Source organism: Primulina huaijiensis, chromosome 10, assembly GCF_012295235.1.
Source record: "Primulina huaijiensis isolate GDHJ02 chromosome 10, ASM1229523v2, whole genome shotgun sequence".
Classification (NCBI taxonomy): domain Eukaryota; kingdom Viridiplantae; phylum Streptophyta; class Magnoliopsida; order Lamiales; family Gesneriaceae; genus Primulina; species Primulina huaijiensis.
Window position 1 is genome coordinate 15,470,127 of NC_133315.1, and position 25,988 is coordinate 15,496,114.

Below are 25,988 nucleotides of genomic sequence, written 5' to 3' on the forward strand. Positions count from 1 at the left end.
CGTGCATGTGGTCAAGTAAATAGTTGACGGTTACACAGTTGACAATCACACGTCATTATTAATTCATAATTAATATATTTTATTAATAACAAGTTTTTTTATCTATTTAACCCNTAAATTTTTTTTTAAAATTATAAACCTCCCAAAAAAATACTAAAAGCATTTTTTGAGAACAATTTCAAGACTGTCTTACAAATTAATTTATGTCAAAAAAACTAATTTTCATTTCAAGTGTATATCGAGTCGACTCGTGTCAGAAATATCAATATATGAGATATGACTATATGAGACTTACTCTCATTTTTTGTATTTGTCATTTTCAGGCTAAATTATTAGAAATTAAAAAAATAAATATATATAAAAAATTATTATTATTAAAAAACATAGAAATTAAAAGTATTTTTTTTAATTTTTAAATATTTAGATTTTCAACTAAAGTCAATATATTCTTGACTTGATGATAATTATGTGTAATTATCATATTTTACACAGAATAAGAATGAACGTTTCAGAATATTTAGCGAAGAGATTTGTACTCGTTTTGCCTAATAATACAGCAAAAAAATTTACTCTTCAATGGAGTAAAGGTGGCTTTTCAATCTTTGGGTTCTTCACCATTTACCCTGTATTAATCTTTGTTTTCTTGACTGGTATTTCGGTGATTACTTCTTGGCAAAGATTTATGCAATTTCACCCAGTAAACGAAAATTTTCGGCCAAGTAAGTGAAATCATTAAGTGGATTTATAATCTTCAGCTGTTCTTTTCTTTTTCCTCTGGGGCTGCTGTAGTCCATCTGTAATAATCCCTTTATTGTTTCGATCAGATCTGAAAGGATTCGTAACACGATATGTGAAATAGCAGTTTCTTGTTTCAAATATCGGTTGCTTCTTCACTATTTTGTGAAGGGCTATTTGCCAAGAGTGATGGAAGATTGTTCAGTCATATGCATTGCCTTATGAGGTAAATCAAGAATCTTCTTTGAGTTTTCGCTGTTTATTCTTTCTGGGTTTTTTTTTTGTTTTTTTTACTTGGTTTTGGTTCTTGAGGCAGCGTGAATTGATCCAGTTTATGATGAAGCATTAACTTTTACGTTTGTCTGAGCAGTTCTTGGGGTTCTTTTCTTGATCTGGTTAAGGGGGTTGATGATTTACAATGTTTCTGATCTTCTGTGATTTTTTATTTTTATTTTGTTGTGGAAAAAGGATTGATTTTTTATGCTTAGATTCTCAAATAAGTTTTGTAATGTGTTTTTTAGTACATAAAAATATAGATAGATCTTCACATTCATTGAGTTCAATGGACCACAAATGTAGCCATCGTTTTCTCATTTAATCTCTACTACTTCGGAACCATGCTAGACTCGGTTTGATTAAAAAATTTCCGTTTTGGCGGTATGTTTCAGCACTCATGCCGTATGACACTATGGAATCACTTGTTGAGGACATTAATTCCTTACAGATGAATTCCAATTCCATCACTAACATCGAGTATAATTCTTCTGTAACTGGGACTAGTCGTCCTCCTCATCCCCCATCTAGAAAACCGTATCCATACGAAGGGAAATCATCCGGATCTCCTGCGATAACTGCAAAACAAGAGACTAGTAGAACCTCTATTCCGACTATCTCAGGGATCGTTTTAAATGGCTCTTATAAATCGCTCCATTCCGATATGCTGGAAAATGGAGACCGAGGTAGATTCGACAAACTAAAAGAGAAAATTCGAGGCCCTTGTGATATAGATAATGAATCAGGACAAGATAATGCTCAGAAGCAGGATTTAATTTTGGCTTCAAAAAGAAATGATGGCAAGAATCACAACTCCAATGGCCTTTTGGAATCGGTAGATTTTACTTCGTCTCGGGCAATAGGAGATATTGATCTTTTAAACGAGTACTTGCCTTCTAAATCTGGAATCAACAATTGCCCTAGTCCTCAAAATAGTTTTTACTCGGCCACACAGTACACGGAAGCCAAACAAAGCTTCACCAACACTGAAGTGAGTGAACGTGCCAGCAGTGAGGAGAAGTCTGGTGAAAGTGGGGAAGTCAGCAACTCGTGTGATTATGTTGGGAGTAGGAAGACTAGCATCAGATGCAGCACTGGTAGTGATGTTAGTGATGAGAGCAGCTCTAGTAGTTTTCACAGTGCAGCATACAAACCGCACAAAGCAAATGATACAATGTGGGAAGCTATTCAAGTTGTCAGATCTCACAATAATGGGGTGTTAGAGTTGAAAAATTTTAGGGTTTTCAAGAGATTGGGAGGTGGAGATATAGGCACTGTTCATCTGGCGGAATTGATAGGCACAAGATGCTGTTTCGCTATCAAAGTGATGGATAAGGAAGTTTTGGCGAGTAGAAAGAAGCTTCTTAGGGCTCAGACAGAGAAAGAAATTCTGCAATCTTTGGATCACCCTTTTCTCCCCACCTTGTATGCGCACTTCGAGACAGAGAAATTATCATTCTTGGTGATGGAATTCTGTCCTGGCGGAGATTTGCACGCGCTTCGACAAAGACAGCCTGGGAAGTTTTTTCCTGAGCATGCTGCCAGGTAAAAATTTCTTAGGTGCTTGCTTTTATAATCAAACTTTTATGGTGTAGATAGAATTTCATGAAATTGTCTATCATCAGTATGTAACAACTAAATTGTGTCATGCCTCTCTTCAGGTTTTATGTTGCTGAAGTCCTCCTTGCTTTAGAATATCTACACATGCTTGGGATCGTTTACAGAGATCTTAAACCTGAAAATGTTTTGGTTAGGGAAGATGGACATATAATGCTTTCAGATTTTGATCTCTCCTTGCGATGTGCTGTGAGCCCTACTCTAGTGAAGTCCTCGAATATTAACTTGGAGTCGAAGAGCTCTGGATTCTGCATCGAGCCATCATGTGTCATCCAGCCATCTTGTATCCAACCTTCATGTTTTGGACCACGTTTCTTAAGCAAGCCCAAAAAAGAAAAGAAAACCAAACAAAGGAGTGAAATATCCAATCAAGCCTCTGCTCTTCCAGAACTGATGGCTGAACCCACCAGCGCTCGATCCATGTCATTTGTGGGCACGCACGAATATCTTGCACCTGAAATTATCAAAGGCGAAGGCCATGGTAGTGCAGTGGATTGGTGGACATTTGGGATCTTTTTATATGAGCTTTTGTTTGGAAGAACACCTTTTAAGGGGGCAGGGAACAGGGCCACATTGTTTAACGTTGTTGGACAGCCATTGAGATTTCCGGAGTCACCTACTGTTAGCTTTGCTGCCAGAGATTTGATCAGAGGCTTACTTGTAAAAGAGCCTCAGCATCGGCTTGCATACAGGCGTGGTGCAACCGAAATCAAACAACATCCATTTTTTCAGAATGTGAATTGGGCTCTTATACGTTGTGCAAGTCCTCCAGACATTCCACCACCATTCTTGATGCAAGATGGGAGGGCACCAGCAGCAGCACCGGCACCCTCGAAGGGGCATGGTGTTGATGTGAAGCCTTCGGGTAATTACTATGAGATTGATTTCTTTTGATATCTTTTTCATATTTTGAGAGCTCTATCTTCTTAAATATTTGTATTCAGAGGGTTATTTTTTCACTGAAATGAGGTTCGAACTTTTGTTCCTTATTTGATCCATGGTAACTGTAAATTACTGTTGTCGAATAATTATTTTTCCTTTCTTATACTGCAAGTGATTTTCAAAGTGCTAATAATTGACCTTATGAAGTACCCTTTTCTTTTAAGGAAAGATCTGTATTTGGATGGAGTTTTTATTGATTGTTTGACATGATAATCACCTTATTAATCTATTTGCTTAGGAGTAGGATGTTCTAAATTCTTGGCTTAAAAGAGTTGTATAAAAAGTTTTTTGTGGGAAAAATACCAATGAACAACTGAAATTGATTTGTTTTCATTGATTGCTTAAATGAATCAGATTTAAATTGACGCCCTTTCATAGATTAGCCTAAACTGCATTGATATGTCACAAAGATTTCATTTGAATCAGAATTTGGTTATACTTATTCTAAGGTAGTAAAACTGCGAGCCAAACATCAAATTTCGTAAAATCTCCTCGGATTACTTCTGTACAAAGAAAGTAAAATACAATCCATACGCCTCAGTAACCAAAAAGTCGATAACAATAGGAAAACATCAATAAACAAAAGCTAAAAATCATCATGTCCTAAGTTTCGCAATCATCTCCTCTACCAACTGAGTTGATGTCCCCGCCCTCTCTCTTCTATCGATCTCCCTCATTACCTCTTCGAACATCACATTCTTGGATTGCTGAATCTTCGAAGAACCTCCACCGGAGCGATCTCTAAGCAGCAAAAGCAAAGCTTTCGCCTTTTCTTTGGCCAGCCATGTACCATCGACGCTCAACTGTAGCAGCCCCGGTACCGCACCTTCTCTCAAAATCATTCCTCTGTATCTCTCCTTGCAGCTTTTGCATATCAACACTAGAATCCCCACTGCGTGTTCCTTGGTGGCAGCTGATCCCTCCTCCACTGCCTCCACCAAAACCTGGATCATTCCTCCAGTTTCAGAAACCTGATATCAAATACAATCAATGTTAAATGTCTTTACTTGTAATGCTGGAACCCTTTACAAATTAATTTAAAAATTTGTGGCTGACCCAAAAAATTAAAAACTCGATTCCCTTTAAAATGCTTGGTTGTTTTGGTGATTGGTACCTGATTAAGGGCAATATCTGATGAGGAGACAATTGCTTCGACCAATGCCATAGATTTCTCAGCCAAGTCTGATGATCTTTCAGACTCATAAATTAGCTGGAGCAAATAAATCAGGCCACCTGACAGCACAATAGTTGGGATGATCTGCAGGGACGTGGAGAGATTGTTCAACGTGGACAAGATATCGAGCTTGGCCTGATGGCTAATGGTATTGCAGTTTGGAAATTGCAAGTCTAGGAGTTGGAAGAGAAGTTGAATCGCCCCAGATGATGCGATTTCAAGCTTGTTTGCCGTGCAAGAAGAGAGGATCAGCAAAGCTGCCAATGCGAGCTCTAGCAGCGACTCGTTCTCCCATTGCATGATTTTCAGAATAGCTGGTATAGCACCAGATTTAGCAATTAGAACTTTGCTCCTGAAAAGGATTAGTATAAAATCTCAATCTATACATCCAAGTAAGATTCTGTGTTTATTTAAGAATAATATGCGTACATTTAACACCAACCTTTCACTTCCATAGGCAAGATTAAGCAGAGCAAAGAGTGCAGCTTGCATGGATTCATAATCTTGTGTAGTATGAAGCATCAAAACCAAGGAAGAAACCACTCCTTTTTCGGCTAAACTCTGCTTTTGCTTCTTGTTAAGCTTGCCAATATCTCTGGCAGCCAAAACCCGAGTCTCTGCGTCACCGAATAGAAGGGCTTCCACCATGGCTGCTTCCATGGAATTACGTCTTAGGCTCTCTCACTCTTCCTTAGGTTCCAAGTGTATAGTCATACGAGAAGAATGCAAGAATATATATACAATTGGTATATACTAGGCTGATTACTTGGATAGGATGCAAGGTTAGCTCTACTTTTTGGCTGAATGAGAGTAGGACCTTTTTTCCTTTGTATTGTTTGAGTTAGAAGCAACGGACTATTCCCTCTTCAGCTTTTGATAACAACCGAAGAGGAAATACCCTTCAGTGAATCTTTCTCTTTCCGTTTATAGAAGAAACCGTCTGTCAGCCTTTTTTAATTGTTTTAACATCATAGCTGAGATCCTCCCCTCTAAGTTACTCATGCTAATTTAGTGTATGTTGTCTTCAAAGTTAAAAATACCTCAATCAATACTAATGATTTGAGTAGTGGTTTAGAAACACACGGGTTCTGCAATTGGTTAATTCACGGTTTTAATCGCCATATGCATTATTTTAATCCATTTTCATCCAAGATACGTCATCAATCTTTGATGTCATGTCAGTACCAATAAATAATTATTAAAATCGAAAAATATAATAACAATATCTGTCTGCTGCTTTATCCGGAATAACATGTCTTATGTTGGGCACTTGTCCCGTTGTCGAAAATGTAACCACCCTCGTAAATTGTATATGGGAGATACGCAGGCAGAAATTATATAATAATATATATATAATAACAAAGAGAGATGTCACGTCTCTTGAATTTATACGGCGGCTCGCAAAATCGTGCTTGGAATGATCTTTACAGAAACTCTCATTGGAAGTTGGCTTCTGTGCTTCCGTCTTTTTCCCGGATATTTTGACTGTGGAAACCCTAAAAGTTGGTTTTAATGCAAGTTCTTTGAATATTGACTCACAACAAAGTATCACCTGATACATCGCAGAGTGAGCGGCCGTTAGCTCAAGCTTGATGTCACTATTCCAGCTCAGTCAGGCGGATAAGGTTGGCGTCCCCGAGGCCATGAATGCCCGAAACCTCAAATTCTCGTGATATCTATGTTGAGTGTCGACTTGAAACCAACTGCCATGTCTTGTCCTAGAAATTGACATTGTATGGAGCCTGATGATCCCTTAGGCAGAGGGTATATCGAAAATCCTAGGATATAACATGCCAACAAGTCCTGCGAATCTCGATGAAACAGGAGAAATTTGTTAAATAACATCGGTCAACTCTTATTTGAGGAGATCATTTTCTTAAAAAAAGAGTTGAACGAGGTTAAAAAAGAAAATACCTAATAAATTTTTTATAAGAAAAAAACTAAGTTAGTATATAATTGATTATGTGCTAAAAATAATGATTTGTCTGCGTTTGTAAATACCTAGGTGCACATAAGGTTAAAAAAAACTAAATCATTATGAGTTTATCATATACTTTCTCTAGTCTACCTATCCAATATAAAACAGACTCTAACTTAACTTTTTTTAGAAAATTCGATCTTATCCGTGCTGACACTACCTACACGGGTCAAGATTTATCATATGTCAAAAAATTGACACATGACAAGATTTTGCTCGACACATGACAAGATTGTAATATGATCAAACAAATTCTTTTAGTATTTTTAGATCGCTACTCAGCCGAAAAATCAAACGACCCAAGAACATAGCCCGGGTTGGACCTGAGGCTTGTTGCCTCTGCCTCAGGCCTATCGTTTTCGGGGGTCTCAAAAAATTATTCAGGCTAATAGTTAATGATGCAATTTCCCAAAAATGTGTCTAAATTTAGATCTATAATTTTATGACTTTCAGTGTTTAAATTCATTTCTAAATCTTGGAACACCTCACGTCTAATTCACGGACTTGGTTAGTTCTTCTCCTGATTCAATTTGTAAATTTTCCCCTCTCCATCTCGTGTATAAGGTATACGACCCCTTTATTTTTGTTTCAGTCATTTTGTGGTTATTGACTTGTTCTAGTTGTACAATCTTGTAATAATATTATTTGATATTTTAGTTTATATTCTAAATTTTGTGTTTGAAATTCTAAAAAATTATCAGTAATCATGTTTTCTGCACCCTTTCATACTTCTATTCCCTTGTATCCTTCCTTCAATGATGCTTTATTGAACACGTCTCCATCGTTGGTGTTTGGTCTAAGAATTGGAACATTTGAGTTACAATACAATACTAAAACCAGTCATATTTTGTAGAGGTTTGGTCTTGTATATTTATCCGTTACCATAACTATAAAATTTCCCCCGAATCATGTAACCGAAAATCCATGCGAGAAAACTTGCTATGTTCTTTCATCGTCCAGTCTAATTTGGTCAGTAATCCATAAATTTGTGCAGAGTCTTGGTGAGATCTATCATTAGCTGTGAAACCGAAGGCTTCATCCCTCAACTCGATCACACTTCGACCTGGCGGTACTTTACCCAATCCTTTATGTTTAACCATTTTCCTAACTTCAGCTGCCCTTTCCCACCTTGCATCAACAGCATATATATTTGAAAACACAAGGTAATAACCAGCATGGCCCGGATCTAATCGAACTAGTTTCTTAGCTGCAGCTTCTCCAATTAACATGTTCTGATGAATCCTGCATGCACCAAGCAAGGCTCCCCATGTACTGGCTTCTGCAGGATCTGGCATTCGCTTCATAAATTCCACAGCATTTTCCAAATCTCCATTCCGACCAAGTAGGTCGACTATAATTCCATAATGTTTTTCTGTTGGTTTTAGAAAATACTCATTCACCATCATGTTGAATACTTCAATGCCTTCTTTTACTAGACCAGCATGACTGCATGCTGATAAAATTGAGAGGAATGATACATGATTCGGCTTGATGGACGAAGACTTTACCATCTGGTTAAATAACTCGATCGCTTCATGCCCTTTACCATGAAATGCGTATCCTGCAAACATAGAACTCCAAATTACAAGATCTCTATCTTCAATTCCATTAAAAACTTCTATAGATCCATCCAAGCTACCACATTTTGCATAAGATTCTATGAGAGAGGCACCAACAAAACGCTTGTTCTCCAGGCCATTTTTAATCCCAAGACCATGGAAGAAGCTAGTTTGTTGAAGGACACCTGATTCTGAACAAGCTGTCAAAACTTTTACCATAGAAACAGCATCAGGTTGGTGACCAGCCACAATCATATCGCGAAAAACTTGGATTGACTTGTAAAACAATCCATTTTCAACGCATCCACTCAACAAGGATGAATAACACATGGCATCTTTCTCAGGCATCCTTTCGAAAATTCTAATCGCTTCATCAGGGGAAGCGCAGTTCAAGTACATATCAATTAGAGCAGTAGAAACCAAGATATTCAACTCTAACCCATTCTTTGATGCAAGCTCATGAATTCCTTTCCCCATCTCCAAATCACAAGTTACTTCGCATGCTTGCAGAGCGCTAATTAGAGTAGCAGCATCACACTCTCCAGATAAAGTTATCATATCATTAAAAAGATCAAGAGCTTGTGCTGCGTTTCCATGATGAGCATAACAAGAAATCATAGAACCCCATGAAATCGCATCTTTTTCCCTCATTTTCATAAACAATCGAGCTGCAGCCTTCACAAATCCTGTTTTTGCATACAAATTTAGGAAAGCATTCGACAAGGGTAAAATATTCTCAAATCCCCATCTGATCATATAACCATGAACACTTCTTCCCACATTTAAGTTCAATAACTTTGCACAAGCAGAGACAACGCTGACAAGTGTAACGGAATCAGGCACAACCTGATCAATGACAACCATTTCAGCGAAAAAGGCAAGCGCCTCTTCATAGTCTCCGTTCTGCTCATACCCAGTGATCATCGTAGTCCACAAAACAACATCCGGCTCGGAATACTCTTCAAAAACTCGTAATGCATCATCCATTTCGCCACATTTAGAGTACAGTTCGATTAATTCAGACCCAACAAACAAGTTTGAATCCACCTGATTATCCTTCTTGCCAAATCCATGAATAATTTTACCAAAATGAAGTGCTCTAAGCCTGGCACAAGCTTTGAGGGTAACAGATACAGTGTGATGATCGGGTCTTCGAAATGAAAACAAACGGCGAAAGAGAAACAACGTTTCACCATACCGTTTTGCGCTGCAACAACATTTAATAACACAGTTCCAGATATACACATCCCTGTGAGGCGTTTCCTCAAACAGTTTCCGGGTTGTTTCAAAGGGAGTGAGTTTCGAATACAGATCGATCAGTTTGCCCGCGAAGACAGAGTCGTTGATGAAACCAGTTTTGACGGCAAGCGAATGCAACTGGGTTAAGCATTTCACATTCTTACATGCCCCGAAAATCTTGAAGAGAGGAACACCAGTTATCATACACAGCTTCGCGAGAGGAGTCCACACCAGATTTATTGAAAGGAGGGAAAATACTCGTTTTATTCAAATTGAAAATCACGTGGAATGGAATATATGAACTATGGGTAGGCTGACCATCAGTGTTTCGTTTGTTGATTGAGACTGTATTTATACTGATCGTAGCCCTTCTTTAGTTGTGGTAGATTTCGGCTGTGGTAAGAATCTTGAACCTGGATAAATGATCTAATTTTTGGCATGTTGCTTGTTATAGTCAGTTTTACAATAATATTCAGGTTATGCACGGCTTGCAAGAAGCGTGAAGAATAAAGTTTTCTCATTTGATTATATCTCAAGTGATCCTTCGGTGATTGCATGTGATTATGTCCAATGTAGGTTTCTATCCTTTTCCTTATCTATTTCTCTTTTGGGTTGATAAATATGGGATTGTTGCCCCATGATTTTGGTTGATGATGATTCCCTAAAAGATGGAAAGTATATATGTGCTTGAAGTCTTCTAATTTCTTGAAAATGGAGTTACTCCATTTCTTTTTCATCTTCTTTTTTCTTTATTTTGTTGGGCAAGTAGGAAGTCACATCTTGAACTTAGTCGCTCCCCTCAACACTTCTTCTGCATGTAGATGTTGCCGTCTTTTGTCTCTCCCTCATGGGTACCAACTTTCCCAAAAGAATTCGTAAAATCTACATGCGAACTGGGGTTCACATCCATGTCTCAGGTAATAACTAATTCCAAAAGAATTTCATATTCTTTATTAAAATGTCTGTGTTCCTTCTCCAATAAAATGTTCTTGCTTTTCTACTTTCAGAAGAAGGTTTTATGCCAATATTCTGAATATGCTTGTCGCAGTTTTTAAAATCTGGTCGATTAGTTCTCCGCGGTAACCTAACCCTTTATTCTTGCTTTGGTTTGTACGAGAAACAAAGACCTAACGAGCAGCGGATCAAGTGGCCTAAGTTGAAGCCTTGTTTATGCAAACGTCGGTGAGCTATGCTTCATTTGTCGTTGCTCAGAATCTGATGCAGCAGCAGAATTCAAGCTGCTGCTTATTTCTTGCTTTCAGAAAATTGTATGATCATATTGTTGTAAGGATCAGTGTAGTGTTTAGAAAATGTTGAATAACGACTTCTAGCTTTTTTATTCTGTTTCTAAAATATGTGTTTCAAACTTTTTTAGGAGTCAGAAATTGATCTCGACTTTTGGAGAAGACTTTTATCAATACACACTTGTACAGACACACTTCGATAGGACTTATCCTTGCCTACCGAAACTTTTAGCATTACAACTCAACGCTTAATGAATATTGATGGAAAGACAATTTTCACATATTACAAACACTTCACACTTTTCAGTAGGAAAATACAATGAAAAAATGTGTAAACAAAGATGACACGATCACACGGATAATATTCTGAATCTGATAGAACTTTATAGCATGTGCTGGTTTTTTGTAGAATTTCAGTATGATAATCTAGAAGGTATGAGTGATTTCACAATTTCACAAAAAAATAAGTAAATGTGAACACATCGTAAAGATTTTTTTATAAACCATCTTTAACGTTCGAATGAGAACGATTCTTTTTTCCTGTTAAGAGTACTTGAATCCAAGAATATACTTTATATTTGTTTTTGCACCCAAAATGCTAGTGAACAATTAATAAAGTGTACTATTGTACAAAACGACTACAATAAATAAGAACATCCTCTGATAGATAGTACAAACAAAACGAATGTCACTACTGTAGTCTGACATATTATTGTAAAAGACTAACTTTCTGACTATTGTTTCTGGTTCTGTATTATTGTATTTTTAGTTCGGTCTACTTTATTGTATTCTCAGTTCGATATACTGTTATTTTGTCCTAAGATGCATTCTTATTTTCCTTGAATAACTCAATACCAAAACTTATGGTTCTGATTTTCCTTAAAAAAATTTCGTTAAGCAACACAACACGACAATGAAAATATCTTTATCAAAAGTATTGGAGCCACGAGATCTTTAATGAGACAAAGAAACGATTTTGAATTGGTAAACACGTTTTAATTACTTGTATTTATTTTTTATTATTTTTCTTGTTTTTCTTTTTATTTGTATATATCTTTTGTTTAATTAAAAAACATGATTTTAAAAAAAATATTGTTTTAAAAAGTATTTAAAGTATTATGTACTGATATAATATATCTTATAGGATCATCAATGATATAAAGTTCAAATATTAATCGAAGACGTTTAAAAAAATTATGAAGTTCAATTAAATGATCATTATTAAAATTTTGAGCTCTTATTTTAAAATTTGTTTTATTTAAAATGCGTGGGAAAAACTTTTTCTTATTTGAAAAAAGTTTGAATTAAACTTTATATTTCGATAGTTATATGACTAAATTATAGTAATTTTTATCATAGATTTTTTTAATGTATTACTATAAAAATATAAAAAAGAAAATTTAAATCTTTGATGGCGTGATTTTTTTTCATTGTAAAGAAACTTAAAAGAGATAGAGAGAGAAACAAATGGAAAGGTGTGATTGAAATCATATAAATACTTATAAGCAAAAATTTGTGTGAGACGGTCTCACGGGTCGTATTTTGTGAGACGGATCTTTTATTTGAGTCATCCATGAAAATGTATTATTTTTTATGCTAAGAATATTATTTTTTATTGTGAATATCGGTAGGGTTGACCCGTCTCACAGATAAAGATTCGTGAGATCGTCTCACAAGAGACCTACTCTAAATAGAATATGAAATTTAATAACTATTATGATTATGAAAGGACAATTTAGTTTAATAAAATTAAGGAAAAATTAAATGGGTAAGTCAAAGCAATAAATAATAAAATTGGAATGTGAAAGTCAAATAATTTTACATCCAAATTGATTATATATTTAATACGATTAGCGTCGTACTCATTTGTAAATTAATTTTGGTCAATTATTTTTATAAAAAAATAATATCTTCAAATATATTTAAAATACAATTACCTTCGCCAATCAATTAATTATCTAAGACCGATATCAACAAAAGGTGGTTGGTTGATTAGTGGGACAAAACTTCTTAACTTTCCTCGATGAAATCAAATGCAAAGAACATTTGTAGCTGAATTTGACCTCGACTTTCAATTATTCACCTTAGGCTTTTAATCTTTTTTGACTGGTCAAATTCAAAAGGTGATATTTAAATCGTATTTTGTCAGACTGATATTTTATTTTGGTCATCTATAAAAAAAAATATTACTTTATATGTTAAGAGTATTACTTTTTATTGTGAATATCGGTATGGTTGACGCATCTCACAAATAAAGATTCGTGAGACTATCTCACAAGAGACCTACTCTTAAAATAATAAGATGAAGATGTGTTCAAAACTTGAATTTTTGTAGATTGAGCAAATATTAAAAAAAATATTACATGATTAATAAAATATTTGTAATATAATCAAATAACTAGAAAAAAAATATATTATAAACAGTTCACTCTAATATCACATGTATTGTCGATTTAGATGTGTTCGACCATTATTTTCTAGATCGTTAGTATAGTTAACAAATTTAATCTTTCTCGTGTCATAGTTCATTAACTTCAATTTATTAAAAATTCTTGTTTTTGGACATTTAACGATCGTGACAATAATACATACACAAAAATGACCAATTCAATTATCGTATGGAATTGGTTGAGAACTTGGAAGGTTCTTACACAAAGTCAAAGCCAAAACAAATCACCGACCGATTTCACAAGATTCACATTCCTCGCAGGAACCTTCTTTTGCCCATTCTTTTTTGACTTAGCCAAATACTCAAATTAACTACTCCCCCATATTTAGTTTTGTTCAACAACCATCTTTAAATCCATAATCCTCTCTATCCCACTCCCCTATTTATAGCAAATGTGGTCATATATTGCTTTTTGTCTTTAATGTAATATTTTAGGCTTAATATTTTGAATAAGTCACAGTCGCACGAATTTTTATCTGTGAGACGCGTCAACCATACCGATATTCACAATAAAAAATAATACTCTTAGCATATAAAGTAATATTTTTTTATGAATGACCAAAATAAGATATCTGTCTCACAAAATACGACCTGTGACCGTCTTACACAAGTTTTTGCCCTCCTAAATTGCATTTAGTATTGCTTTTCTTTATTTTCTATTTCTCTCCTTTTTATTTTTCATGTTAAAAAAACAAAAGACGTCCTAATAAATTTATTAAAAAAAGCACCGACTAGGAGTTTAGTTGATAATCTGTCGTATATTCACAATCTAAAAATAGGATATTTTTTAAATATAAAGTCGACCAAAAGTCCATAACATGTCGTCATGTTTTTTTTTTCAATCTTGGTTAAAATTTTAATTATCTCACAATCGATCGAATTGATTTAATTATAAATTTCGTTTAAGTTGATTCGAAAATGTGGTTTTATTTTATGAAATATTGAATATATAGTCTTCAAGTTTTTTTCAAACATGGCCATCATTTTCAATTAGTATTAGTCTATACTGCCGACGAAAAGACTTTTCACACTTGGTTTTATTTAATATTTAATAAATTCAAGGAAATTATAGTCAACCAGCCTATGCGCGTTTTATTTTGAAAAATAACTCTTTCTTATGTATATATTTTAAGGATAAATTAAATTCATTAATACAAAAATAATAAGTTCTTAGTTACAAGCAGTAAAGCAATGTAGAGAACTTCTATTAATTAAGGGTGTTGAAATTTCGGATAAAACCGAAAAAAGCGAAAATCCAAACCGAAAAAACCGAACATTGAATCGAACCGAAAACCGAATTCTATAATTCAGATATAAATGTTAAAACCGAAATTTATTTGTTTCGGTTTCGGATTATATATGTCAAAACCGAACCGATCGAAAAACCGAAATTTCATTAAATTAATAATTTTATTTGTATTATATATTTTTTGAGATGATATCAGTAAATGATGAATTATTTTGAATAATATTTAGTTGATTGTTGTTTATATAATTCATTTAGACTTTATATTTAAATGTTTTACTAATAAATCATGTAAAAATATAACATATTATATTTTACAATATATTTATATTATTAATTTAAATAATTGTATCAAAATCGAAATAACCGACCGAAATAACCAAACCATTTCGGTAGAAAACCGAACGGAATCGAAGAAAAGTGGTTCAGATATCAGATTATATATTTATAAAATCGAACCGAACCGACCAATGAACACATCTACTATTAATCCACAATAGTGTCATCAAGTCTAAGTTCTTCAACAAAATGTGTCAATACTTGAACCGTCTGAAGAAAATCTGAATAAATGAAAAGGTTAGTGAGGCCGAGTTGTAAGCAGAAATTCATACACCGAAAAGAATTTGATATCGTCGATCGATATTAAATTATTTTTTCTTTTTTTTTAAAAAAAATTACAGTTTCAATTATTTTGATTTTTCTAAATTAAAAAAAATCTCAATTATGGGCGGAAATATTCAATTTCCATTCGGTTCGCTTTTCATTTCATTTGCTAAAGAAATCGATTTATTAGATTTTGTAAAATTCAATTATGTGAACCGAAGATAATATATATTTACCTTGGATCCATCATCAAAATAAATTAAGATTAAATAAACAATTGAAAAGGCGTTGAATCTAAGGCGGACGCCAACCCAAATTTACCATTGAGAGTGGAACACGTTTTTAACTCGGCTCAAGTGAAACAATTTCCACTTCCAATCCACTTTCAAAAAAAGGAATCAAATTTAATCTAACTAAATCTTTTATTAATAGAAGAAAGAGTAAATTTAGACCATTTAATCTTATCTATATTTAAAATAAAAGTAATATTTCTAATATAAAATATAATATAATATTTTTCTTCATGAGTTCTTCTTTCAACTCAATTAATTTTGATTTAAGTGCTTAGTTCTATAATATTTGTGATGTTTTTTGTTTTTTTTATTAAGAGAGCGTGTGTTCTCTTTGAAAACATTGTGAGTGGTTGTACACCATAAAATATTATAGTGGAATTCTATTTATCTTGTCCGTGGTTTTTACTCTAACAATTTTTTATGGGTTTTTCACGTAAATCTTGATATCCAATTTTATGCTTTATTTTCATATTTATATCTCCACATATTGCACATGATACCAACATTTCGTGAATAAAGCAATCAAAACGTAATGTTTGAGTTGTTTTACATGGATTTAAAATTTTGGAGTTACACAAATATCATCAACTATAGTTTTTTGATAAAATGTTTGAGTCCTGAGTAAACTTATCATATCTTAATTTTAATGATTATTTCTTTTATCAATTCTATTTGGTTAATTAAGATGAGATATAATGGATAACGTTACATTCGATCGGATCACGATACTAAAAACCAATCAAAATCCGCATTAATTAAGCATAAAAAAAAGGAAGCACGAATCTGATTGGAGACAGGTGGAATCATCATAATTTTTCGAGTTTCCTTGTCCCCTATGCAACTGTCAATTTCCATGTGCACTTTTTAATAATTTCTCTCTTTATTTTTCTTTTAACATAGAAGAAAAATTTAAAAAAAAATGTATTATTACATTCTTAAAATATCATATTTTTCCCCAAATGGGTATCTAGTCTATTTCCCATTTTGCCCTCATGTCCTCCACAATCCCCACTCTCTTCAAATGGGCATCTACTGTATTTCCAACTTTGCCTTTCTACTGTCCCCTCCAATCCCCGGACTCCGCCTCACGTATATATATCATACGATAAAATAGTAGTGATTCAAGAAGACAAAATACAGACCCCTTCTTGATCCTGACACGGGATCAACTCAATTCCTCCGCGGTTTTATCCTATCTTCGCAGATCAAAGAGTACGGGAAACAGTACAACGCGGTGAGAGAAGGCGTAAATAAACATACTAACCCCACTTCATCTTGCAAATTTAGGAAACAATACGACCTTTTTGTACTTGATACCCATCCAAGATTACTTTTTTCTTGATTGGTTTTGGATTGTGGGTGCCCCCTTTCATCTGGTTTCTGGCGATATTCATTGATCTGTTCTGTTTAGGAAGGATCTTTGGTGGGTGTGAATTGGTGAGATCATTAGGGTCGCATCATTCTGTGGTTGCAAGAACTTTGACAGTTGTGTTTCAGATTCAGTAATATCTGTACAAGATTTGGGGTATGGGTTTTTGACCTTTGGATAGTAAATGCTGCTGGTTAGTGACAGGACTGCTTATGGGAGTATTTCTGATGTGGGATTTGCGTGAAATGTTGGATTAAGGGGTGGAATTTGTTTACTTGGTGAGGCTTTAGAGTAGATGTTAGCTTCTGTTGTGTAGATAAGTTGAGCGGAACAGAGAGTGAAGGATGGGATCTGGAAACGGATTCTACTCAGGGGCTGAACTTTGTTTAGACTCCAAGTGGTTGATTGATCCCAAGCTTCTTCTTGTTGGACCCAAGATTGGAGAAGGAGCTCACGCCAAAGTGTACGAGGGAAAGTAAGTTGACTTATGTTCTGTCTGAATCTTGATCTCTAATTCGAGCTGAAGAAATTGGAACTAGACAAGGAATTGATTACCTTGCTTCAAGATTGTTTATGTTACTTGTAATTTTATCTTTGATCTTCACAAGAGGTTGAAATTATCATTCCTGTTTGCCAAGATTTAAATATGCAGCATATTTTTGCCTCAGAATCTAAATCGCGCATTTCTGAATTTGTTGGTCCGTGTTCTCGAAGGGATTGTATTGATTAGAAACTGTATGCTATATAATGAAAGTTCCACTTAGTTAACTAGGTTGTTCCTCTGGAACATATATTTTGCTATATTGGCTGATCATGAAATAGTTAACTCGCCTTCTGTTCATCACAATCTTTCAGATATAAAAACCAGAATGTGGCCATCAAAATTGTTCACAGAGGAGAAACGCCTGAAGAGATCGCTAAGAGGGACGCCAGGTTTGGAAGAGAAGTTGAGATGCTGTCTCGAGTCCAACACAAGAACTTGGTCAAGGTTGCGTTTTACATTTAGAATCCTGGACGCATGCAGTGTCCTTTATATAAGGCGTAAAACTTCTGCATGAGAAACTTAAATAAAACGGGAATTGAAATATAATGTTTTCGGTTGGAAGATATTGCCAGCCTCCTTTTGGTCTACCCCTGCTTCCATTTTGGTGATCATGAAAATTGTCCATGTCTGAGACTATATTGTTGTTATATACAGTTTATTGGAGCTTGCAAGGAACCTGTGATGGTGATAGTGACTGAGCTTCTCCTTGGTGGGACTTTGCGGAAGTACTTGGTAAATATGAGGCCAAGGTGTCTGGATATGCGTGTTTCCGTAGGATTTGCACTCGACATAGCTCGTGCCATGGAGTGTTTGCACTCTCATGGAATTATACATCGTGACCTGAAACCTGGTACGTGTCATTTTCTCTTCTTTCTTTGGATGATCAGACACGTATATTTAATTGTATCCATCAGCGTGAAAACTAGTCTACTTTGTATCTATTACATTTATACCAAATACTTGCTTGTTCTTAGGGATGTCAATGGGTAGGATATGGGTCGGATTTCATACCTCCATCTCCATACCCATTTATTAAATTCATCCCCATACTCATCCCCATACCCATCGGGTATTGAATTTCATCCTCATCCCCATACCCATCGGATTATCGGATACCCATACCCTACCCAAATACTCAATTATCATATACAATAGAATTTTTTCAAATTTAAATTGTTTCAATGAAGTTATGAATATTTTAAAAATTATTTAAATGAACAATAAGAAAAATTATTCACGCTTTATAATAAGTGTGTGTGTGTGTGTGTGTGTGTATATATAAAATGAAGTTTTATATATTTTCTTCTCTTTTAATATACAAAGCATCGTTTTCTTTAATTTTCAAATTTATGATTATATGTATTGGAAACTCCGAAAATCGGTGGATTGACTGATGAATCTTTAATATAAATAAATATAATTACTATATATATACATATATATATTTATATATTAATTTAAACGGATATTCGGGTCGGGTGTGAGTCGGATTATATCAAACCCGCCTCCATACCCGAACCCGAAAATCCCCATACCCGATTACCCAATTATTTAATCGGGTCTAAAAATCCCTCCATACCCCCTTCTATTTGGGTCGGTTATCGGATCTTCCAACGGGTTCGGAGGAAATTGCCATCCCTACTTGTTCTTTTATATGAGACTGATTTAATAGAAATAAGTAGATATTGTTATCAACCTGATTTCCAGCCCGTCTGGGCAAGAGAAGTTATAGTTTCTTTTCTGCAAAATGCTCTGGAAGAGCATCTCAGATCTCTCAGGCTACTTTAAGTCTGTCTGTGAAAGCCTCTTAGGTTTTCATATTCTGAAATCAATTACCAATACAAGGATGCATGATCCCCCTATCGTTTGATGCGTGAATCTCTGAACTTTCACTTCAAAAGCTGATAATTTGAGTGTTGGTATTGAAAATATGATCGAGATGATCTTTTATGTCTCTTTTTCATTTTTTCAATACATAGTTCATTAACATGTTCACGCTCTGATAACCAATACATAGTTCATTATACACTTTGTTAGGATTATTTTGTCCGACATATATCAATAAATAATGAAAATATCAGATTAGGAGTAAAAGTAGTAAATTTGTGTTTTATCAGAATTAAATGTTGAGTCAGATGTTACAACATCTCGGACAACATCTTCATGCAGCGGAAAATTAACTTTTATAACACAAACTCACTTTAAATAAATCGATGGACAAGATTGAATATGCACAAGTATAAATACTTGTGAAATTAATCACTAGAAAACTACAACGTTTACACAAAAACCTATCACTAGTGATCTCCACGAAAATCAATTTCTCAATAATTTGATAAAACAAATGCTTTCTAAAATAACCAACAATAATAAAACTTAAACAAGAAAGCAAAAACGTAAGCCCAAAAGCAAAATCAACGAAACACGATCTTCAGTCAACTTCGTTACGGATGTTGTCTGAAAATGTTGGCAACATTCAAGGCAACACGCGGTATCTGCACTCTTCACAACAGCAATGTCTTTGTAAGATGTTTTTCTCTGAAACCTACGACGTGCAAAAGTGCACACAATATGCAGTCACGAAAACTTTCAAAAAAAGAGTGAAAACAAAATATCAAAAGATCGAAGAAGTTCCCACGAAAGTCTCTGCACCACGAAAAACTACTTTCAAACGCAGAGTGAACACAAAATATCAATCGATCGAATACGTTCCCACGAAAATCTCTCCACCACGAAAAACTATCTCCACGAAAATCTTCTCACTAAAAAGTCCCACGAAAATCACCTCCACGAAAAATTATCTCTATGAAAAACTTCTCACTAAAACTCACACAAAAATCTCCACGAAAAATTCTTCCAACTAAACTCTGCTCTCTCCTCTCTTCTTTTAAGCTCCCACGTACTTCCACACTTTGCATGAGGAGAATTTTCTTATTTATAATTCACCTCATCTCACAAGGAAATCTAGAAAATAAAGAAATCAAGAGTTAAATCAATAATATCATATCTTCAAGATCTTTATCATAAATATAATATCTCATTATCAAGAATAAAATCCTAGCATATTTATCTCATTAATTAGAAAGACAAGATCTCATTAAATATCATATTATCTAGAAAGTAAAAACATATTTAATTATTCAAAATCATATCATGATATTATTTGCATAATTATCTCATTATCTAGAAAGACAAAATATTATATGCAATCAAATCAACAAGGAAATACAATAAATTAAATTAAGAAATTATTAGGAAAATATATTTCCCTTCACACTTATTCACGCTCGTCTATGCCTGACCGTGGTTCCAAAAACAACCGTTCTTGTTCCAATGAAAGATGAAACCGGAATGGAACCTCTTGGATACGGTTTCGGCCTCTGGTGGTTCCGGTTAGAATCAATTTGAACTAAAATTTATTCTTAAAAGTCAAAGGAAAAAAGAAAAATAACGATATAATGTGGGACTGAAAGACTAATTGTTCAACAATTATACTATAAAATAACATTAATCTGGGGTAAAATTAAATATATATAGATCAGATTGTTTAATTACATTATTTAATATGTCCATGTATACTAGAAGATCTAAAAATTGAAAATTAATTTACGATTCTTTAATTTAAGGAGCCGGAATTGAACAGTAAGTTCAAGGTTCAGGTTCGGTTTCGGTTCTACGGTTCCTTGGTCTAAGCTTGTCTATTAAGTACTTGTTTATTTCCTGCAGAAAACTTACTCTTGACAGCAGACCATAAAACTGTAAAACTTGCGGATTTTGGTTTAGCAAGAGAAGAAACATTGACAGAAATGATGACGGCCGAGACTGGAACCTATCGCTGGATGGCTCCAGAGGTACTTTACCAATTTTTTCCCATTATGTCCCACGATTTTTGTGGTCGCCGATAGTACTGAAATTTCTTCATTTTTTCCAAAATTATTGTTTCCAGCTCTATAGCACAGTCACCTTGAGACGTGGAGAAAAGAAGCATTACAACCATAAGGTGGATGCTTACAGTTTCGCAATTGTGCTGTGGGAACTGATACATAATAAGTTACCCTTTGAAGGCATGTCAAATTTACAAGCAGCCTATGCCGCGGCTTTTAAAGTAAAAATCCCCTTCTTCGCTCTGATATACGGATTTTCTTAGACTGGTAAACCAAACTATGTTCCTAATTTGTTATTTGTCTCTTTTTTCTGATCAGAATGTAAGGCCGAGTTCAAATGATCTACCAGAGGATTTAGCTTTAATAGTGACTTCATGTTGGAAGGACGATCCAAATGCTCGGCCCAACTTCACTCAGATAATACACATGCTCTTGCATTATCTATCGACGATTTCACCACCAGAACCGGTTTTACCACTCCGGATTTTCTCTACTCAGAACATCACCTTCCCGCCAGAATCCCCAGGCACAAGCTCCTTGATGGCTAAACGGGATGACACGAGCGACACGCCCAAGACACCGATGGAGAACAAGCCAAGATGGTTCATCTGTTTTAACATGTGCTGCTGATCTTCACCAAACACGGTCAATTTTCTTCAGGGCAATTTTCTTGAGTGAAGCTGGAACATCTGCAGAAAATCAGGCATACAAATAAGGCGTCTTGATATCGTAAATCGATAATATAAAGGGGAGGGGAAGAAAAGATTGGATATCCAATGTTGGTTGTATGAGATCTTTTCTCTTCAAGTATAACTAAAGAGTTCAGTTGTAATCTTCATTAATGCAAGCTAATCCAAGCTTCATTGTACAATGCAACGCACATTTTACAGTCATATCAGTTATCCCATCACGTAATTTCCTGTCTGGATATGGTAAGGGAATCCAAGACACTAGAAGATCCAGGATTTTAATAGTTTATTATATATAATATCAAGTATATTAATGCATACTCTTCAAGTAGGTTAAGATATTATTTAATATTAAAAAAAATACTCTCATAATTAACTAAATATTGTATTTCATAATATCATATATTTTTTTATAATAAAAATATTTTATATTGTAATAACAAATATACCAATATCTATAAACTTATCAAAAATCTTACAACCTTATTTTAAGGAAAAAAACCTAATAAATAAATTATCCTAAAAGGCTAAAACACTTTCCAAAATGTTGTCTCCAATTTTCTATTAATAGCTTGGAGGGCAAGTCTTACGTTACCAGAGAATTTTCTTCTTCACCGCAACGTTCGGGAAGAGGCTTGGAGTTAGCTTCGGCAAACGTGGCCCCGTGGCTTTGCGCGTTTATGTCGATTTCATGTCCACACATGGCTGAGGTTCAAATCCGAACCAAAGGGGGAGTTTCCCGCTCATTTACCACTGATTCACAAAGCTAAGTAGAGAGAAGAGAAATGTTCACAGGCACTTTCTTCGCAGCTTCGAATGCATTCTGATCACCATTGTGCTTATCTTGTACTAAATCATGGCTAGGTAAATTGAAACGTGGATTTCTATGTGAATTTGCAGTTTTTCTTTTGAATTATTGGAGTGGAAAGGGGATAATCTAATCTCGGAAGACCAATCGATTTTGAATGTGAATGGTTCTTGTTCTTTTTCTTTTTCTTTTTTTGCTGTGAATGATTCAGAGTGATTTTAATGGGTAAAGAATGTATCGGCTACAAATTTCTTCGCTCTTGATTTATAGTTTCTGGGTTTCGATTATTAGCCGCAATACTACCAAAGAAAGTGTTAGGAGCTGTGCTGATGAGCCCATCATATTTTATGGAATATGCCTTCTATTTGTTTTCGTTTTAAGTTTTTTCTGAAACTTTGTCTTCTTTCTCTTTGGGAAGGAGTGTCGAGAGGGGCTCGGGGGTGTAGAAATGGGTGTTCTATATTGTAAATAAAAAAGTTAACAATATCATCACAATAGCTGGAAATATAGCATTGAAATCAGTGCAAAAGGGTTCTTCATTTAGATGAATGTGTTTTTGTAGCTGACTAAAATGTAGTTTTTGTTGAATCTTGGCAATTTGTGAGCGATAGTTGACATCTTCCTTCCCAACTTAAAGTTGATTACTTAGTTTACACTTCAAAATTGAGGGACCGCCATAAATATAGAGGATGTATCTCGACTTAATTTCTTGATCATTTATAGAGTCTTAAATGTGTGTTCGTCTATGCTGCATACGCCCTTTTAGCATAAAGTTTGGTGTCTTTTTTCTTTCACATCTGCAGGTGCGGCCTCGAATTTGAAGAGGCACACCTTTAACTTATGAGTTGAAGTTCCACGGCTGTTTCTTACTAATGCATTTATTTTTTTGGTCCAAATGTGTTTCTTTTGTTTAGCTTGGCCTAATGTATAAACAATGCAGGACTTGGCTTATTGATAGCAGAGGACTAGCTAAGAAAGTGAAAAATGCAGGTCTTCCGGCTGCATATCAAATCAAAGATTGTGGAGCAAATAAGAAGTGTCCAAATTGTCATTACCACATAGATAATACTGATGTGAGCTCCAACATCTTTAAAAATCCGAGTAGTTTTTCAACTATTAAGCATAAAATAACATCTCAGCTTTTATCCATGGCTCGCAATTTTTCATCCTGTTCGGAATAGAGTTCTGTAATATGAAAAGTTAGAAGACAACATCTTATTCGATATTTAACAACTGAAATTTTCTTGTGGCGTGAATGTTGGAGATCTCCATGGAGCTGGCGCGTTTGTGGCTAAAATTGGTTATTATGAAACTAATCCCCCCCCCCCCCCCCCCAAACCCCAAATTCAGGTTTCTTATGAATGGCCTGGCCTCCCTGTTGGTGTGAAGTTTGATCCATCTGATGTTGAGCTGTTGGGCCATTTGGCTGCAAAATGTGGGGTGGGGGATTCAGAACCACACTTGTTCATTGATGAATTTATCCCAACTCTAGAAGGCGATGAGGGCATATGTTACACTCACCCCGAAAATCTTCCTGGTGAGTTAGCTCCGTTCCCGACTTTTGGATGAGTGAGTTATTTTTTTTCTCCTCTTAGTAATTCATCAATTACAAATGTTGCAGGTGCTAAAAAAGATGGAAGTAGTTTTCATTTCTTTTACAGAATTATTAATGCATATGCTAGTGGTCACCGGAAGCGCAGGAGAATCCATGGTCAAGAAGGCACGATAAAAGCGAATGTTCGCTGGCATAAAACTGGGAAGACCAAGCCTGTGATGGAAAATGTAGGACTGAAAGGTTTTAAGAAAATTATGGTACTTTATGCACCTTCAAAAAAGGGGTCCAAGCCTGATAAATGTAACTGGGTAATGCACCAGTATCATCTTGGTGCTAATGAAGACGAACAAGAAGGAGAATACGTAGTTTCCAGAATTTTCTATCAACCACCGAAGGAGAATGAGTATAATGGAACTTCCATTGTAAAAGAAGAATCTGACTTGGGGTTGGCTCAGGCTATTCCAAAAACTCCCAAGATGTCTACTCCTGATCCTCCCCGGCCACAGAGTACCCCCTCCTTCCATGGTGGCTCAGACGATCATTTGATAAAGTCATTTGTCCAGGTTGGTGAGATTTCACCCCTTGAAGTAATGCATATTTCAACATAGTAGTAACCTGTTGTATTCTGGTGTAGAACGCAAAGAATCTCAAAGACCCATCGGATCCTCCATCTGGTTTTTGGCTCGAGGATGAAGTGGAATATGCCACTTGTCTGGCTGGAGAATCGCAAGCCGCTGACTTTGTGGATGTAAACTCACTATTTTGCAATGAAATAATTGATTCTAACACGATGTTTGGTGATCCGAGGCCACATAACTCCTCTTTAGCTCAAGAGGGTCGCGATACAAGAGATGTCACTGCTTCCGGTGGAATATCAGATCTTGACAACATTGAACTCGATACCCCCCCGGATTTCAATCTTTCGGTAAACCCTTTATCCTTCAAATGTACATTACACCATCTCTTAAGTTAGTTTACATAAAATTTATAATCTTGATTTACTATGCCATGCTGTAGGATTTACAGTTTGCCTCTCAAGACAGTGTGTTTGATTGGTTGAATCAGTTATAGATTGTCAAGAACTTTCACACATGATGGCAATCGAAAAACGAATCATCTACCTTCCCTATTCTTCAAGAACTGAGGAAGAAAAATAACAGAAAAGAGAAAAAATAAAGAAAAAAGTTCATTCGCCAACGGAATCTGGCTGGCTTTCCAGGCAAACGCCTACGCTGTATTTGCCTGTATTTTCATTTTAGCACGTCAGAATCTGCTGGAATGTTTTGGAGTTCTCTGCATCCCACTGATCCGTTACGAAGAAATACGAGTCCAGTTTTGGTTTTTAGTGGCTCGAGTACGTTTGATATGAAATGCTATCGAGCTATATATGCTCCCTTCAGATCCCTTAAATATTACGTTTGTGTAAAACATTATGGTTTAAGAAACAAAACCAATGTAAGAATTCATAATTCACGTGTATGGTGGTGCAACTGTGAATTTTAAAACATTAGCGTACATTTGAATTGAGTCAGTTTGAAATTCATGATTTGATTTCGAACATGGATTTGAAATTCATACTCTGGTTGATGACGTTAGGGTTGTTCAACTGTGGTTTCGTTCGTTTTTTGGTAAAAATTCAAACCAAATTGTATTTTATTAATTTTATGAAATTTAAAACCAAACCAAACAATGAATTTGTTTTCAGCCAAACCAAACCGAACCATGGATTATGGTTTTGTTCGGTTTGGTCTGGTTTAGATGATTAATTTTAATTTATGAGTGTCATA

General features: G+C 35.1%; 6 protein-coding genes across 7 annotated transcripts; 4 read left to right on the forward strand and 2 right to left on the reverse strand.

The window, feature by feature from the left end:
* The first annotated feature begins 497 nt into the window (after positions 1–497).
* LOC140986132 (serine/threonine-protein kinase D6PKL1-like) lies at positions 498–3,645 on the forward strand. 2 transcript variants are annotated; one of them, XM_073454147.1, is made up of 4 exons: positions 498–719; positions 825–961; positions 1,404–2,553; positions 2,670–3,645. In XM_073454147.1, exons 3-4 carry the CDS (start codon positions 1,409–1,411, stop codon positions 3,517–3,519), a joined length of 1,995 nt encoding a protein of 664 aa, XP_073310248.1. In that variant the 5' UTR covers positions 498–719; positions 825–961; positions 1,404–1,408; the 3' UTR covers positions 3,520–3,645. The 2 variants fall into 2 exon arrangements, with proteins under 2 accessions (XP_073310248.1, XP_073310249.1); XM_073454148.1 differs by having other exon boundaries at positions 1,460–2,553.
* A 384-nt stretch (positions 3,646–4,029) lies between these two features.
* LOC140986133 (U-box domain-containing protein 45-like) lies at positions 4,030–5,711 on the reverse strand. The gene is made up of 3 exons (XM_073454149.1): positions 5,184–5,711; positions 4,682–5,093; positions 4,030–4,538 (listed from the first exon to the last, which is right to left on the reverse strand). The coding sequence occupies exons 1-3, from the start codon at positions 5,399–5,401 to the stop codon at positions 4,164–4,166; spliced, it is 1,005 nt and encodes a 334-aa protein (XP_073310250.1). The 5' UTR covers positions 5,402–5,711; the 3' UTR covers positions 4,030–4,163.
* Positions 5,712–7,462: 1,751 nt separating this feature from the next.
* Positions 7,463–9,891, reverse strand: LOC140985598 (putative pentatricopeptide repeat-containing protein At3g01580). The gene has a single exon (XM_073453461.1). It carries the CDS (start codon positions 9,719–9,721, stop codon positions 7,607–7,609), a length of 2,115 nt encoding a protein of 704 aa, XP_073309562.1. The 5' UTR covers positions 9,722–9,891; the 3' UTR covers positions 7,463–7,606.
* On the forward strand, positions 9,806–10,779 carry LOC140985930 (ribosomal RNA-processing protein 8-like). The gene is made up of 6 exons (XM_073453873.1): positions 9,806–9,825; positions 9,884–9,915; positions 9,994–10,082; positions 10,308–10,405; positions 10,455–10,530; positions 10,635–10,779. The coding sequence occupies exons 1-6, from the start codon at positions 9,806–9,808 to the stop codon at positions 10,701–10,703; spliced, it is 384 nt and encodes a 127-aa protein (XP_073309974.1). The 3' UTR covers positions 10,704–10,779.
* Positions 10,780–16,473: 5,694 nt separating this feature from the next.
* LOC140986121 (serine/threonine-protein kinase STY13-like) lies at positions 16,474–22,095 on the forward strand. Its single transcript, XM_073454133.1, has 6 exons — positions 16,474–17,196; positions 17,577–17,709; positions 17,920–18,115; positions 20,992–21,116; positions 21,212–21,370; positions 21,468–22,095. Exons 1-6 carry the CDS (start codon positions 17,066–17,068, stop codon positions 21,777–21,779), a joined length of 1,056 nt encoding a protein of 351 aa, XP_073310234.1. The 5' UTR covers positions 16,474–17,065; the 3' UTR covers positions 21,780–22,095.
* A 309-nt stretch (positions 22,096–22,404) lies between these two features.
* Positions 22,405–25,723, forward strand: LOC140986120 (SUPPRESSOR OF GAMMA RESPONSE 1-like). Its single transcript, XM_073454132.1, has 6 exons — positions 22,405–22,702; positions 23,587–23,719; positions 23,997–24,183; positions 24,268–24,764; positions 24,836–25,126; positions 25,219–25,723. The coding sequence occupies exons 1-6, from the start codon at positions 22,695–22,697 to the stop codon at positions 25,270–25,272; spliced, it is 1,170 nt and encodes a 389-aa protein (XP_073310233.1). The 5' UTR covers positions 22,405–22,694; the 3' UTR covers positions 25,273–25,723.
* Positions 25,724–25,988: the final 265 nt, after the last annotated feature.

What these genes read in the sequence shown, in the direction of transcription:
- LOC140986132 (XM_073454147.1), top strand. Translation starts at nt 1,409, where the DNA reads ATGCCGTATGACACTATGGAATCACTTGTTGAGGACATTAATTCCTTA. An exon ending in TTTCCTGAGCATGCTGCCAG is followed by an intron (nt 2,554 to 2,669) that starts GTAAAAATTTCT and finishes GCCTCTCTTCAG; the next exon opens with GTTTTATGTTGCTGAAGTCC.
- LOC140986133 (XM_073454149.1), bottom strand. Translation starts at nt 5,401, where the DNA reads ATGGAAGCAGCCATGGTGGAAGCCCTTCTATTCGGTGACGCAGAGACT. An exon ending in CTTGCCTATGGAAGTGAAAG is followed by an intron (nt 5,094 to 5,183) that starts GTTGGTGTTAAA and finishes AATCCTTTTCAG; the next exon opens with GAGCAAAGTTCTAATTGCTA. An exon ending in CAGATATTGCCCTTAATCAG is followed by an intron (nt 4,539 to 4,681) that starts GTACCAATCACC and finishes ATTTGATATCAG; the next exon opens with GTTTCTGAAACTGGAGGAAT.
- LOC140985598 (XM_073453461.1), bottom strand. Translation starts at nt 9,721, where the DNA reads ATGATAACTGGTGTTCCTCTCTTCAAGATTTTCGGGGCATGTAAGAAT.
- LOC140985930 (XM_073453873.1), top strand. Translation starts at nt 9,806, where the DNA reads ATGGAATATATGAACTATGG. An exon ending in ATGGAATATATGAACTATGG is followed by an intron (nt 9,826 to 9,883) that starts GTAGGCTGACCA and finishes TACTGATCGTAG; the next exon opens with CCCTTCTTTAGTTGTGGTAG. An exon ending in CGGTGATTGCATGTGATTAT is followed by an intron (nt 10,083 to 10,307) that starts GTCCAATGTAGG and finishes TCTTGAACTTAG; the next exon opens with TCGCTCCCCTCAACACTTCT.
- LOC140986121 (XM_073454133.1), top strand. Translation starts at nt 17,066, where the DNA reads ATGGGATCTGGAAACGGATTCTACTCAGGGGCTGAACTTTGTTTAGAC. An exon ending in GCCAAAGTGTACGAGGGAAA is followed by an intron (nt 17,197 to 17,576) that starts GTAAGTTGACTT and finishes ACAATCTTTCAG; the next exon opens with ATATAAAAACCAGAATGTGG. An exon ending in CCTATGCCGCGGCTTTTAAA is followed by an intron (nt 21,371 to 21,467) that starts GTAAAAATCCCC and finishes TTTTCTGATCAG; the next exon opens with AATGTAAGGCCGAGTTCAAA.
- LOC140986120 (XM_073454132.1), top strand. An exon ending in TGATAAAGTCATTTGTCCAG is followed by an intron (nt 24,765 to 24,835) that starts GTTGGTGAGATT and finishes ATTCTGGTGTAG; the next exon opens with AACGCAAAGAATCTCAAAGA. An exon ending in CCCCGGATTTCAATCTTTCG is followed by an intron (nt 25,127 to 25,218) that starts GTAAACCCTTTA and finishes GCCATGCTGTAG; the next exon opens with GATTTACAGTTTGCCTCTCA.